This window comes from Sorex fumeus, unplaced genomic scaffold (genome assembly GCF_029834395.1).
Source record: "Sorex fumeus unplaced genomic scaffold, SorFum_2.1 ptg000045l, whole genome shotgun sequence".
Lineage (NCBI taxonomy): Eukaryota > Metazoa > Chordata > Mammalia > Eulipotyphla > Soricidae > Sorex > Sorex fumeus.
Window position 1 is genome coordinate 3,474,338 of NW_026606102.1, and position 13,265 is coordinate 3,487,602.

Here is a 13,265-nt window from a genome sequence, read left to right on the forward strand (position 1 = left end):
AGTGCCCAACAAATGAGTGGATTGAAAAAATTGGCAAAATACACAACGGAATGCTACTCAGCCATGAGAAAATAGAAAATCTTGCCATTTTCTTCAATGTGGATGGAACTGGATGCTTTCATGTGAAGCAAAATAAGTCAGAAGGAGCAAGGCAAATAAGGGATGATCTCACGTATATGTGGAATATAGAGAAACAAAGCAAGAGAATGGCCAGTGGCCAATGAAAACAAACCCAAACACTGCCAGCAGATTGGAGTTCACCAAGAGGGTTGGGGAGGGGGGGAAGGGAGGGACGAGAAAGGACTGAGTTCTGGAGAGACACTAGGACTTCGGGGGTGGGTGGGGTGCACTAGCATTGCATGCCTAAGATACACACATTAACACTTTTATAAACAACGTTACTTCAATAAAAATTAAAACAAAATAGGGCCAGAAAAAGTCCATGCAGATAAAGTTCTTTGCTTTGGACTGGATCTGATTCTCTGACTAGTCAAACTGCCAACTTTCCACAGAGACAAAAGAAGACAATATTCTATGTGAAAGAACTGAGGAGGGACTTTCACCTACTTATTATGTGTGTGAGTGGGGGTGGGGTGGGTGGCACATCCGGCAGTACGCAGGGCTTACTCCTGGTTCTGTGCTCAGGGACTACTCCTGACAGGGCTTGGGGGACCATCTGGGGTACTGGGGACCAAATCCTGATCAGTCACAAGGAGGACAAGTGCCTGACCCCTGGACTATCTCTCCATTCTGCTGTTACCTACTTCCATCTTGTGGCCCCTTCATCAGAGCTGGACCTTGTTCTTCTTTGTGCCCCCCAAAAGATGTCCCTGACCTGGGTTTCTGCCAAGAACCTACGCTTCCTGAGCTGCAATTCTGGGCTCTTTCCAAAGGAACCCATTGCAGCTTAGTGTTGATCTTGCTGTGGTCTGAGGAGGGAGTGACAGTATCGCGAAGACAGTGCTTCCTGGCACATGGGAGAAAACGGCATTGTAGGCAGGTACCCAGAGCAGTGTCTGGGAGAACAGGCATAGAGAAATGTGGCCGTGACAACGCTTCCGCACAGGGCTCCGCCAAATCCCCCAGAAAGGCTGAGAAATGGAGTTTCCACATTTGCCCCACTATATCCTGGCTCACTATGGACACTCAGTAACTACCAGTCTAATGAACAGATGAGCCTATGTGCAAGGGAAGGGACTGAGATAAGAGACCTGGGGACGCAGCTCTGAGCCCCGAATTCAAGGAAAGGTTGTAGGGAAAGAAAATTTTGAAAACTCAAAGTTGTATTCAAGGGAGTTATCCCAAGGGGGGTAAGATGTCTGCCTTGCCTGTGGCTGACTCTAGGTTAATCTCCAGTATCACACAACCATGTCCCCAAGCACTGCCGGGGGACACACTTGAGCATAAATCCCCATCCCCTGACTCCTGCCCCCCTGCCCCCCACCCGATTCTACTCAAGTGTATTCAGTGACTGCAGTCGGTCAGGTATGACTTAAGGGCCTGCATGAAATTATTTGCAGAATATGCTCAGAAAATACATTTTTCTGGGTTGTCACAATTGGGGGCAGACAGCCCTCAGAGGCATATGGTAAGGGGACTTGTAAGGGCTCCACTGATGAAATGAGGCATCATGCCTTTCCCCCCCCCCCCCCCAAAGAAAATGAAGCATCAGATGGAGTGAAGCCGGGGAAAGAGCTCTTTAAGTGTAGGCCCTTGACAGGAACTGCCCTGAAGTAATACAGCTTGGAACTAAAGAGATGATTAGTGAGCTGCTCAGGGCCCTACAGGAAATAATGGCTGGCACCGGAATCCAAAGTTTTCCAACCTTGTCTAAAAACCGTTCCCGCACTGCACTGCCCCATAACGAGTCTGTAATGGGTTGCAGAGCTTGGAGCCTCCCGAAGGCCTCCCCTCCTTCCCCGCTTCTGTTGGTTCTTAGACCAAGTGAGGGGGCTTGTCCTGCTTGCGGATCAACTTCCCTTGCAAACTCAGGAGGCCCGAAAGGGCGCTGCAGGCATGCCAGGCTCCAGAAACAGGAGGGAGCAAAGCAAGCATGGCTAGACACAAGGGACCAAGAGCTGAACCAAGTCTGTGAGCACATGAAGTCTTCATCTGCAATTAAGTACCGCTGGAAAGGTCTGTTTTCACAGTCTTCTTTAAAGAGCCATCCCTGCTGCAAGTGGCCGAAACTTCCCATATGAAATGGACCATTCGAGGTCCCCTCTGGTGCTCAGTAGTCGTGCATCTTAGAGGCAAGAGCTTTCCATATTGCTCAATATTGTCTCTTCAGCCCTTGGTATAGGCCGAGCCCTTGGGTGGTGCTCTGTGAACACCAGTGAAGTACATGCATCTTTGGAAGCAACTTATTCCGAATGTTCATGCCCTTCGGAATCGAGCCTGGTTAGGGGCAATGGTAACCACTCTGGTTTTACAGTTTTGTGACATGGGCCAAATGGCTGAAATTACTTTTTTCCATCTTCTGGTGTTACTGCAACAAAGGACTACAAACTTGGTGCCCTCAACCCCCAGAAATGCACGCAAGAGCAGATGGGGGCAGCTGCCTTTGAGCAGGAATGGCTGGCGCCCAGGCCTGCTGGGGGAGAGCCATGCAAGGCACAGCTTGGGGAAGGAGACAGGGCAGGAGCCTCATCCCGAAGCTGGGCCTCCTGACTGTCCGTTCAGGTGATCATTACTCAAGAAGCCTCCCTATGCACTGTGGACTGCAGCCTGCATCGTGTCTCTCCCCCTAGAAGGATGATTCTAGTCTATTTTCTGCAAGTTCCTGATCAAGTGACAAGTCATAAGGATTCTTTCCTAGTGCAAAGTGCTTTATATATTTTAAAGAATTAAAGTTTTAGAAAACTTTCTTTTCATAAAGACTCATTTCTAGATTTTAAAAGAATGTAACCCCCGCACCCCCCATCCAAAGCAGTGTTCAAAGAACCTGAAGGGCCCTCCAGTAATAGTCAGCCGGGGGAGTATGAGCTGGATTATTTAATGCTGCTACAGCCCAGCAGTACTTGGGGATGGTGGAAGTGGGGGTTTTGGGTACCAGGGTGCTGGTCAGCAGTGCTGGGGGAGGTGGGAGGCATATGATGTCCAAGGATTGACCCAGGATCTGTGCGTACAAGGCATGAGATCCAGTCCCTTACGCTATTTCCTGCCCTCCCTATGATTTGAAAGCAGAGACCTTAAGAACTTCACCTCATGCTGAAGAATGGATGACACAAGTTCAGATGTAGCGATGGTTCAGAGAGTGGTTGAGTACCATGGTACCATAAAATAGAAAAAGCATGCTAGGCAGAAACAGCAGGAACAACTGTGGTCTTCAATGATCTAGCAGACACACTGGAAAGGATCAGGTCAGATGAACTTTATCCTTTAAAATGCTAAATTTTTAAAGAGATGATACAGGCGTCAAGGTTCTGGCCTTGCATGTGTCAGATACTGGCTAGGTCCCCACCCCCACAGTATAGTCTCTGGGGTACCATTGGAATGACCTGCAAGCACAGAGCAGGGAGCAGTGTCTAAGCACCTCTGGATGTGACCCAGGTGCACCCCCTCATCCAGTGATACCAGCAATAGGAAGGTATTATGTAAGGCCCAAACCCGCTGAATAAGGGCTGTCTTAAATTCTTCATACCTTCTCCAATATTTCCACCTGGCTACCACTTTGGCAATGGATTACGAAGTTAAGTAAGCTCTCAGAGACCCTAGACCTTGGACATCTGTTCTTCAGTCTGCCAAGAATACAGCTGCTGGCTCAGTCCAGTTGTATCTTGCCCTTTTGCCTACGGTCACTGGGCCAAACACATACAACTAAAAGCAAAAGGAAAGGAGTCTCTTTCCGACTAGCTGTGAACCAAATCCAGACTATTCAATTTAAACAGACTCTTTGCATGCTGGGGGGCGAATCTAGTAACAGAGTTGTGTGTTTGTGTGTGTTTGTGTGTGGGGTAGAGGTACAAGGTAAGGGTGCTCCAAATCCAAAGAATCTGGTCAGGGACATGGAGGGTGAGGAGCTTGGGGAAGAGAGAATTCAGGGGCAGAGTCCAGCATGTGTCTATCTGGTTTGGCCCCTGGGACTATGCCTCTATAACACAGTACACAAGCACAACACATTGATGTTTGTGAGCTGGGAAAGCCGCCTTAGCAGATGCATACTAAGGCCCCCATTCCATGGTGAATAAAAGAAAACTGAGTCAGAGTAACTCCAGAGCACTGGCTGGCGAGTAGCAAACTGTCCATTTCCCAACAAGGCCCAATGCTCTGTTGGGAGGGAAAAATACAAAAACTCTCCATTGTAAAACAGATAAAGCAAATCAAGACAAAATCACCATCAAAGCCAGTGTCAGCACACACACAAAAAACTGTTTACTGTTGGAAGCATTTCTCATTATTCCTCTCTGAGGTGGGCTCCCTCCCTCTCGGCTACCTTTGGGTACAATTTTCAGACTTTTCTCCTAAAGCAACATTTTGTTCTTTCGAGAAGAACTCAGAGACCCTAACTTACTGAGAAAGGAGGAAAAAAGAAAGAGGGCCTCATCACAACCCCCTCCCCCCAATCCCCACGGAGAAGTTGGGGTGAAGACCCAGCAGATTACTTCTCTAAGGGGATCTCTGGTTAGGAAACATTTTCTAACCTGACCCCATGTCCCACCCATAGCAGCTTTCAACAGCTCTTCCCTGGTGGCCCCATGGCCTTGTCTCTTTCAAATTTCATTTCCTGTTGAAAAGGAGACACAGGTAGCTATTGAATGCCACTGCCTGAACTTTTTTTTAAACATAAAACCAGACCCAGAGTGAACTGCAGAGCCAGAGAGGGACCATTGGATGGGACAGAGCAACAGGGTGGAGAGAGAGGCATTCAAAAACCAAGTGATGGGTTTCATTTCAGTGCATCTCCATGAGAGGGAATCAGCCCATTGGGGAAGATGGGGATGTGGACGTCAGATAGACAGGGAGCTCACTGCCCTGCTGGGTACTGGTCCTGACACCTGGCTGGGAGCCAGGCAGGAATCTCCAGGATGTCACTCGCCAGAGGTGCCCCTCAGCCGAATCTGCCACCCCTAATGAGTCACCACTGCCTCTCTGTTCTGTTGCACCGGGTGCAGGGTAGTTTAAATTCAGCCATTGTCTTCAGCATGCTGAGCTTCTGCTAGGAGTTAGCATGGGAGTCTAACACCTAAATGCAATGTCTAGAGTATGAAGATCCTGCAACGGGTAAGAGAAACTCTGGCTTGAAAAGGAGATCAACAACAGATCATTTCTTTTCTTTTTTTCTTTTTCTTTTTTTTTTGGGGGGGGGGTCACACCCAGCGATGCTCAGGGGTTATTCCTGACTCTGTGCTCAGAAATTACTTCTGAAGGTGCTTGGGGGACCATATGGGATACCAGGGATTAAACACAGGTTAGCCGTGTGCAAGGCAAACACTCTACCCCCTGTACTAACACTCCAGTGCATAACAGATCATTTCAATACAGCAATGGTAAGGATCCAAATCAAGACAGATATGAGGGGACATGGGACCCCCCCAAATATTTTGCAGCACTACTGTTGACAAAATCAGTAGAGTTGGTGAAAAAACTGAATCTGTCCCTCCCTCTAGAAAGCAGGTTCTATCAAAGCAGAAATAATACCATTTTTGGAGGGTGGGTAAGGGTTGGGGGTCACACCTGGCAATGCTCAGGGCTTATTTGATTTGTGGCTCTGTGCTCAAAAGCAATCCGTGCTAATGATTGGGTGTACCATGCAGTGGCAGAGATCAAACTGCAGTTGTCTGCACATACAAGGCAAGCACCTTAATCAATGTACTACCTCTCTCAGGCACAAGGAAGATTGTCTCTCTTAGTCCTATGTCATTGAGGAGAACTGTGGAGGGAAAGTAGAGAGGGAGAGTGTAAGGTAAGGCTTAGGTCCAGGAGTCGGCCTAATAAAAATGTGGTCAGGGAGAAACTGCGAGAATCAAGCCCAGAGACTGGGAAGAGACTATGGCTAGGAAATTAGTGCAGGTCATTGAAACAGAGCCTGAAGAATTGGGGGGGGGGGTGATTGAGGTCCAAGGGACAGGACCTAGAAGATCTTTTCCATCACATTCAGTGAACACCAGTGTGAAGATCACGCAAGAGGTACTAGAAAACCATGACTTGAAAAAGAGGCAGGCACAATAGATAGATCATTCAACACAGCATGGTAAGGATCCTGATCAAGATGGAACCCACCCACCAAACATTTTGTAGCATCAATAATGTTATAAGAACACAGGTAGGACACACAGTAGGAGGCAGCATGGCAGCTACTGACGTGATGCATTTCACAGGATTTGAAATCTCTCCCCAGTGTTAAATTCTTTTCTCCTTACCCAATAACCCTTAAAGCTTCACTATCAAGCTTTCTTCTGCCGAGTGTATCCACTGTCTAACTCACTGGACAATTATTTTTCTATTGTGGTGTGTCTGTGTGTGTGTGTGTGTGTGTGCGCGCATGCGCCTTTCAGCTTTGAGGCCACACACAGCAGTGTCTCAGTGCATACTCCAGGCTCTGTTCTCAGAGACCACTCCTGGCAAGCTCAGGTGTGCCAGAGATTGAACCCAGGTCAGCTGTGTGCAAGTTTAGTGTCCTACCTGCTATACTATCACTCCAGTTAATTTAACAAAAATTTATAACACTAATTGTCCATTCTAGAATACAAATTTAGTTCTAGTAAACTCTGAGTTTTTTTTTTTGGAGGGGGGCATGTTATTCTGTGCTTATCTTGTGATGTTTAGTTTTTCATTCATCAGAAAATACTTAAAGCATACCTACTCTCTCCATGAGTCCATTGTTTTCTGTCTTTAAGATATGAGCTCCCTGTGCATTTTAACTAAATGACTCTTGCCAGGAGTGGCTGTACTCTCACCCCTTTCCGCCCCCCACCAACTCTTGTATGCACTGTGCTCAGTGACCCGCTATGCAGGTCTGATAGTTGGGTGCATGACCCTGGCAATGCATGCAGTGCCCCCCAGCCCCCAGGACTACCTCTGGAATATGGAGGTACTCAGGGATCCATGGGTGCTAGGGATCCAATCTGGGGTCTCTACATGCAAAACCTGCACTGCAACTCTCTAAGCAATGTCTGTCACCCTAGGATACTTCTTGTCTCTTGAAAGGCCAACTGTAACCAATTAACTGTGCAGGTCTGGCAGAAATTTCAAGTTCGCCAGGAGAGGCTCTAGCCTGGAGACCAGCCCGGTGGGCACAGTGACGCCTCTGTCACTGCCACGAAAACCTGCTCAGTTACATGCAGTGGACAACGGGTTCCTTTTTTTGGTTGCTGCTATCAGGAGATTACTGAGAAGTTCACATCCCCGAAAGGTGGGGCTCAGTGCCTGGCACAGAGGGGGCCCTCAGTTAAAACTTAGGCTACATTATGTCTTCGAATCAACTCTCTACGTGTTATTATGCTTGAGATAGAAAGGTAAAGTACACAGCTCTCATTTCAATGCTTCACGTGGTACCCAGGGTCCTTGGATTTAAAGTGGGGAGACACCTCACCTCATCCTGCCATCCCATAATGCCTGATAAAGTGCCTCGAGCAAAGTGGCTTTGCCTATTACTGTGCTAGACAATTCCCAGTGAATATATGAGCAGTCTAAAGAGAGCTGATCATACAAAGCAAAGACTTTACAGCTCCTTTTATCCCTAGAATAATCTCAGAATCTAGGCTAAAGTTGAAACTCAATAATGAGAAGTGGTGGTGTGGGTGGGAGCGGGGCACACTCCGCAGTGCTCAGGTTATTCCTGGCTCTGTCCTCAGACAAAAAGGTGACTGAAGCAGGGCCGGCCACATGCAAGACAAGAGTCTAACGTGCCCCCATTCTCTCTCTTCAGGCCTCAGTAAATGTATCCTATCTATTTGGATTTAGTCTACCCATCTATATGGCCTAGATTGGGGTTGACTAATTATTCCTTATCTATTTACTGATTATTTCCTATGAGTAAGAGTCTGTGCTAGATTTTGATGAAATCTAAATAATCTTTGGGGATGGATAAAAGAGAAAAAGTCTTTCTCTAAGAAACGTCTGGCTTTAGAAGGAGATCGGTATGTAAATTGCATGATCTCATACAGAAAAACGCTTAGAGGGCCAGAGAGATAGTACATACAGAGGATAAGGGGCTTGCCTTGCATGTGGCTGACTGGAATTTGATCCCTGGCATTCTATACGGTTTCCCAAGCCACTAGGGGTGATCCCTGAGTGCAGAGCCAGGAATAAGCCTTCAGCACTAGTGGATGTGTCCCCCTAAAGCAAAAATATAAAAGATAAGAGAACAGAGAAAATGTCTATGAAGTTCCAAAGAAAGAAGGCTATTTTTTGCTGAGGGAAGAAATAAGTGATTGAGGCGGGTGGAGCAATAGTGCTGCATGAAGGGCACTTATCTTGCATGCAGCCAACCAGGGTTCGATCTCCAGCATCCCATATGGTCCCCCCAAGTACACCAGGAGCAATCCCTGAGTACAAAATCAGAGTAGCCCCTGAGCACTGCCAGACAAAACAAAACAAAAATAATTTTTTAAAAGAATTAATAAATAAGTGGTTAATAATGACTGTATGTTCAGTCTCTAAGTGATGATCTATGGGCCTGTGAAAGGGAGAAAATAAGCATTGACAAGGCAGAAGGAGCAATAATGGCAGAAAGAATAATTTGCTCATGGCTTCTTAAACTTTTTTCATTCACGACTCCTTCTCACCTGAGACACTGTTATGTGACCCCAGATAGACTGGTATATAGAAGAACCACTTAGTGAAAATAAATTATAAAGGTATTTCATTTAAAATGCTTTTTAAAAAAATTTTGTGAACCCCCCCCCACAGTTAGTTACATGACCCACAGGTGAGGTTGTTATCCCCCACTTTAAGAAGCTGGGCTCCGAATGAAGTAGAGAGGCAGAACAGCACAGAATAAACATACGAGAAGAAAGAGAAATTTGACTGGAGCTTCTTTAAGGGATGAATTAAAAAGTAACAAGGAGAAAATAATTCTAGAAAGGTAGGAAGAACTAGATTAGAGGGGCTTTCCAGTAACCCCGATTAACCACCCGAGACACCCCAAGACACAAAGTGGCCAGTGCTTGGCAGAAAGCAGGCTGAGTGGATTCTGCAACCAGCCAGAACCTGCTCCCCACGTGCACACAGGAAGCTGCGATCCGGACACAGGCAATTACCAGCATTCCAAGTCCTGTGCCCTGAACCCCACCGGCACATCGAATGCCCCCCTGTAAAAGGTTACCCAGCAAACAGCTCTGATCCAGCCCAGCTCGGGCAGAATCCAATCCCCTAAATAAGATCCACAAGAGGTTGTGTCAGGAAGGTCAGGAACGACCCTGCTTCACATCTTGAAGCGTTTTTTACCATGTGGAACATTTTAGAGAAGAAGAGAAAGGAACAGAGTGGGGGCAAGGCGCCCTCAAAATAATAGAATTCCACATAATTAAATGTTAGATGATCACAAAGTAAGCAGGGCATTTATTTTGGCCTCCACCTCTTGGTGATCTAAAAAGCAGCTGTTTTCCAAAAAAGCCCACGCCGGGATGGAAAGGAATGGGGTTTCACGCCTCCCCGCTCTGGGTCGCCCCTCTCCTCCCGACCCCTGAGGGGTCCCTGCTGCCGGGTACCTTTGTCGAGTTCTGTTGATATGTTCCATGATGAGGTAGGCACGAAGTCAGCAGTGACTGACAACTCTGTTTCTGCAAAGAGAGAGAAGGGAGGGGAAGAGAGACAAGGGTCATATTAAAGAGAGTAACTTACGGGCTGCTAGACACATTACCCGAGTTCCACGGGCCCAGCCTTCTGAGCGAGCCCAGTGCAGTCCCATAGCTTGTTAAACCAGAAAGTCGGCTCTGTGGGCCCGGCATTGGCGCCTGCGTTCCAGGGGTGACCCAGAGGGATGAGCTGTGGACCAGACTGGAACAATGTTTTCTTGGAAGCCTGGGCTCACACAAGAGCACTGTTTCATTAATGGGAAAAACAAACCTGCCAAGGGCTCAACAAGACGAGGCCTACACGCTCTTTCTGCTAGGAGATCTGTCTTAGATTATTTCAGTCGACAGTCGGCCCACCAGGGATAGGAACCCCCCAGCCTCTGCGGCTGATTGCGTTTGACATCACTGTGAATGGACAACAGCTCTATGCAGAGAGATGTTCAGACAACTGAAAGGGTTTGAATGGGTAGAGATTATTTTCAGCACCACCCCAAGCAAAAACAAACCGGCAACTCACCAATCTAAGGGGAACAATGCACTAGCAACATCTTACTTCTCCAGTCATAGATTTTAGTATATGAAGGAGGTTTGCATGATTGCTTTTACATGTTGAAGCCATGACATCACCCCAGCAATGCATCTTTAGAAGGTTTCACTCAGCTTTCCTTTGGCCCTGTCTACACACACACACACACACACACACACACACACACACACACACGTAAAAAGAATCTCAGCGAACCTATAGTCAAAGCTGTTCCATAAGTAGCCAGCTCCCAGACTGCCAAGGGCATTCTCATAACGAGGCAGAGGTCATAATTCACTTATGGGTTCTTTTGTCCATTAAACATGGAATCCACCTTCTGGTCATTCCCACACCATCCTTGTGATCACACCCTGGAGCAAGTGGTAGGACTGGGATTCAAATCCAGACAGACCTGACGCCACCCAAGCTCTTAGTGTCTGTGCAGCCGGGCTTCCCAGCCTGGGAAATCCAGCTTGCTTCTTAACCTTCCCGTTTGCTGCTTTCACCTTTCACCTTTCACCAAGCACCCTTCCTGCAGTTCCTTATTTACTAAGGGGGACTGTCTGCCACAAAGGCCACAGAAGTCACACACACTAAGCTCTGTTAGCTCTACCAAGAACAGGATGTTTGCCCACTGACACCTCACAAAGGTCCGCTCTGGCTGACAGGCCTCCAATCCACCTGCTCCACACAGTGCAGGAAAGAAAGTCAGTGGTTTGCACAATCCTCCCTAGCTTGGACCTCCTTCCCAGGTGGGAATGAAGTAACAAACCAACACACCTTCTCACCCCAGCAGCCTCCTGTGTCCTCATGCCCAAAGAACACCAATTCTTTGCAAGGTGCCTGAAGTCAGGCAGGTAGTAAAAAAAATGACAGAGATCTTAAAATAGATCAAATTCTAATCTGAAACCCAAAAGAATGGACCCCGGTAGGGACACATTTAACTCAAGAGTTCATTCTCATTTAAATCAATTTCCAGTTGGTGGTGGGAAATGTACACCGATGAAGGGACCGGTGTTGGAACATTGTGTGACTGAAACCCAATCATGAACAGCTTTGTAACTGTGTTTCTCACAATGATTTAAAAAAAAGTCCAGTGGAAGGCAGGCAATGTTGACCTGTGATGACTGCACCTGCCCTCTATGTATGGCTGTGTATTTCATGCATGAAGGGGCCATATATTTCATGCAAAACAGGTACATATTTTTTGCATGAATGGATGTGTATTCCTGCAAGGAAGGGTGTGGATTGCATGCATGGATAAGGGTGTATTTCCTACAAGGATGGGTGTGCATTTCATGTTTGGAGGGTGTGTATTTCATGTATGGGGAGAAGTTTACTGACTGCTTAGATGGGTGTGCATTTCCTGCATGGATGAGTGTATATTTCATGTATGGAGGAGTGTGTATTTCCTGCATGGATGGGTATGTATTTCATGCAAGGATAGGTGTATATTTTATGGAGGGGTGGGTATTTCCATCCAGGGATGGGATGTGTTTGAACTTCCTGCATGGATGGTGGTGTATTTTATGAAGGTATAGGTGTGTGTTTCACTGCATGGAGGAAGTGCATAGTTCTCTGCAGGGATAGGTATGTATTTCACACAGATGGATGCCCAGGAAGAGCTCGTTCTCTCCACACAGGGGGGCCTGCATAGCACTCCAACCACACAACTGCACTTACTTACATCCCATTCTGCAGCCACCCACTCAGGCTGTGGAATAATGGCCCCTTGTCTGCTTGATTAAGGACCACAGGTTAGCCTTAGGAAAATGCTCCCACAGCACCTAGACTTCAGAGAGCTGGGGAATAGAGGCACTGCTGCCCAGACAGAGTTTCTGGGTGGGGGGGGGAGCACTAAGGGTGGGAGAGTGCTAGGATTACGACAGATCTTGATAGCATTGGCATTCCATATTTTCATAGCTTCATCTTACCGTGGCTCATGGTTATATTGCCAGAAATACACATTTCATTGTACAGTATTAACTTTTTAGAAAGCTAACTAGATGTCGGTTGGTTTCTCTGACTCTTTGAATGGCTGATTGATTATAATTTGGGATCCATGACAAATGAATGGATTCTTTGGCACTGCTCACAGTGCGCCCGTTCTCCCAAGCACCGGTCACCTCCAGCGCTTAGGCTACAACACAGGTCATTTCCATTCACCACCTCATGAAGAGACTGTGACGAAGCTGAGGAATTCTATCCTCAGCCTTGAGACGCTTGGCTTTAGCGAGCCACATGGTTAGCTGCTTAGATAAGGTGATAAGCAAAACAGATAACATATTTTGACATGGGAATAACCTCCCCTGAGAAATATTATTTCCAACACCATATTTTTATAAAAAGAAAGATGGATTGTTTGATACAAAAAGTTTAAGACTAGTAATTTTTTTAAAGAAATTTTTGAATTTCTTCTTCTTCTTCTTTGTTTGCCCCTGAAAAGAAGTCTAGATGTAAGTGAGGAAAACTGAGCACATCTCAACTCGAGTTTCATCAATTCCAGAGTCAGGAAAAACTTCGAACACTCCCAAACCCCAGCTGTGACTATAACCCTAAGTTCCACATTGATGAATTTAGTATCGCTCCCCTTGCTCTCACTTGAGTGAAGGAAGAAATCCTGAGAACCACACTAGCAGCTGCTCTCATTATAAAAGTACTGTGGCAATAGCAAATCAATACGCACCAAGCAGGAAACAGGAGACTACTTAAAGGGTTGGGCCACACAGAAGGTGCCTAGGGCTTATTTCTGCTTCTGTGCTCAAAAGTAAGCCCTGACAGTGCTCAGGGGACCCTATATGGTGCCAGGGAAAGAATTGGGGTCATCTTCCCTGCTATACTGTCTCTCCAGCCTCCCAGGAGACTGCTGATTGGACAGAATAGCTCAAAGACTATTTTCTGCCACTTCCTGCTCCTGGCCAGCACTTTGACATCTTTCTGTTCTCTATTTTTTTTTTCTGTATAATGGAAGACAACAACAGCAACACACAGGATAAAAT

General features: G+C 46.8%; 1 protein-coding gene across 1 annotated transcript in view; it reads right to left on the bottom strand.

Annotated features, from left to right (window-relative positions):
• Window positions 1-12,210, bottom strand: part of ROR1 (receptor tyrosine kinase like orphan receptor 1) — a 177,684-nt gene extending 165,474 nt beyond the window's left edge. Inside the window, exons 1-2 of the mRNA XM_056122206.1 lie at window positions 12,201-12,210; window positions 9,654-9,725 (exon numbers count right to left, since the gene is read on the bottom strand). Coding sequence (XP_055978181.1) covers window positions 9,654-9,725; window positions 12,201-12,210 — 82 coding nt within the window. The remainder of the gene's footprint in view (window positions 1-9,653; window positions 9,726-12,200) is intronic.
• Window positions 12,211-13,265: the final 1,055 nt, after the last annotated feature.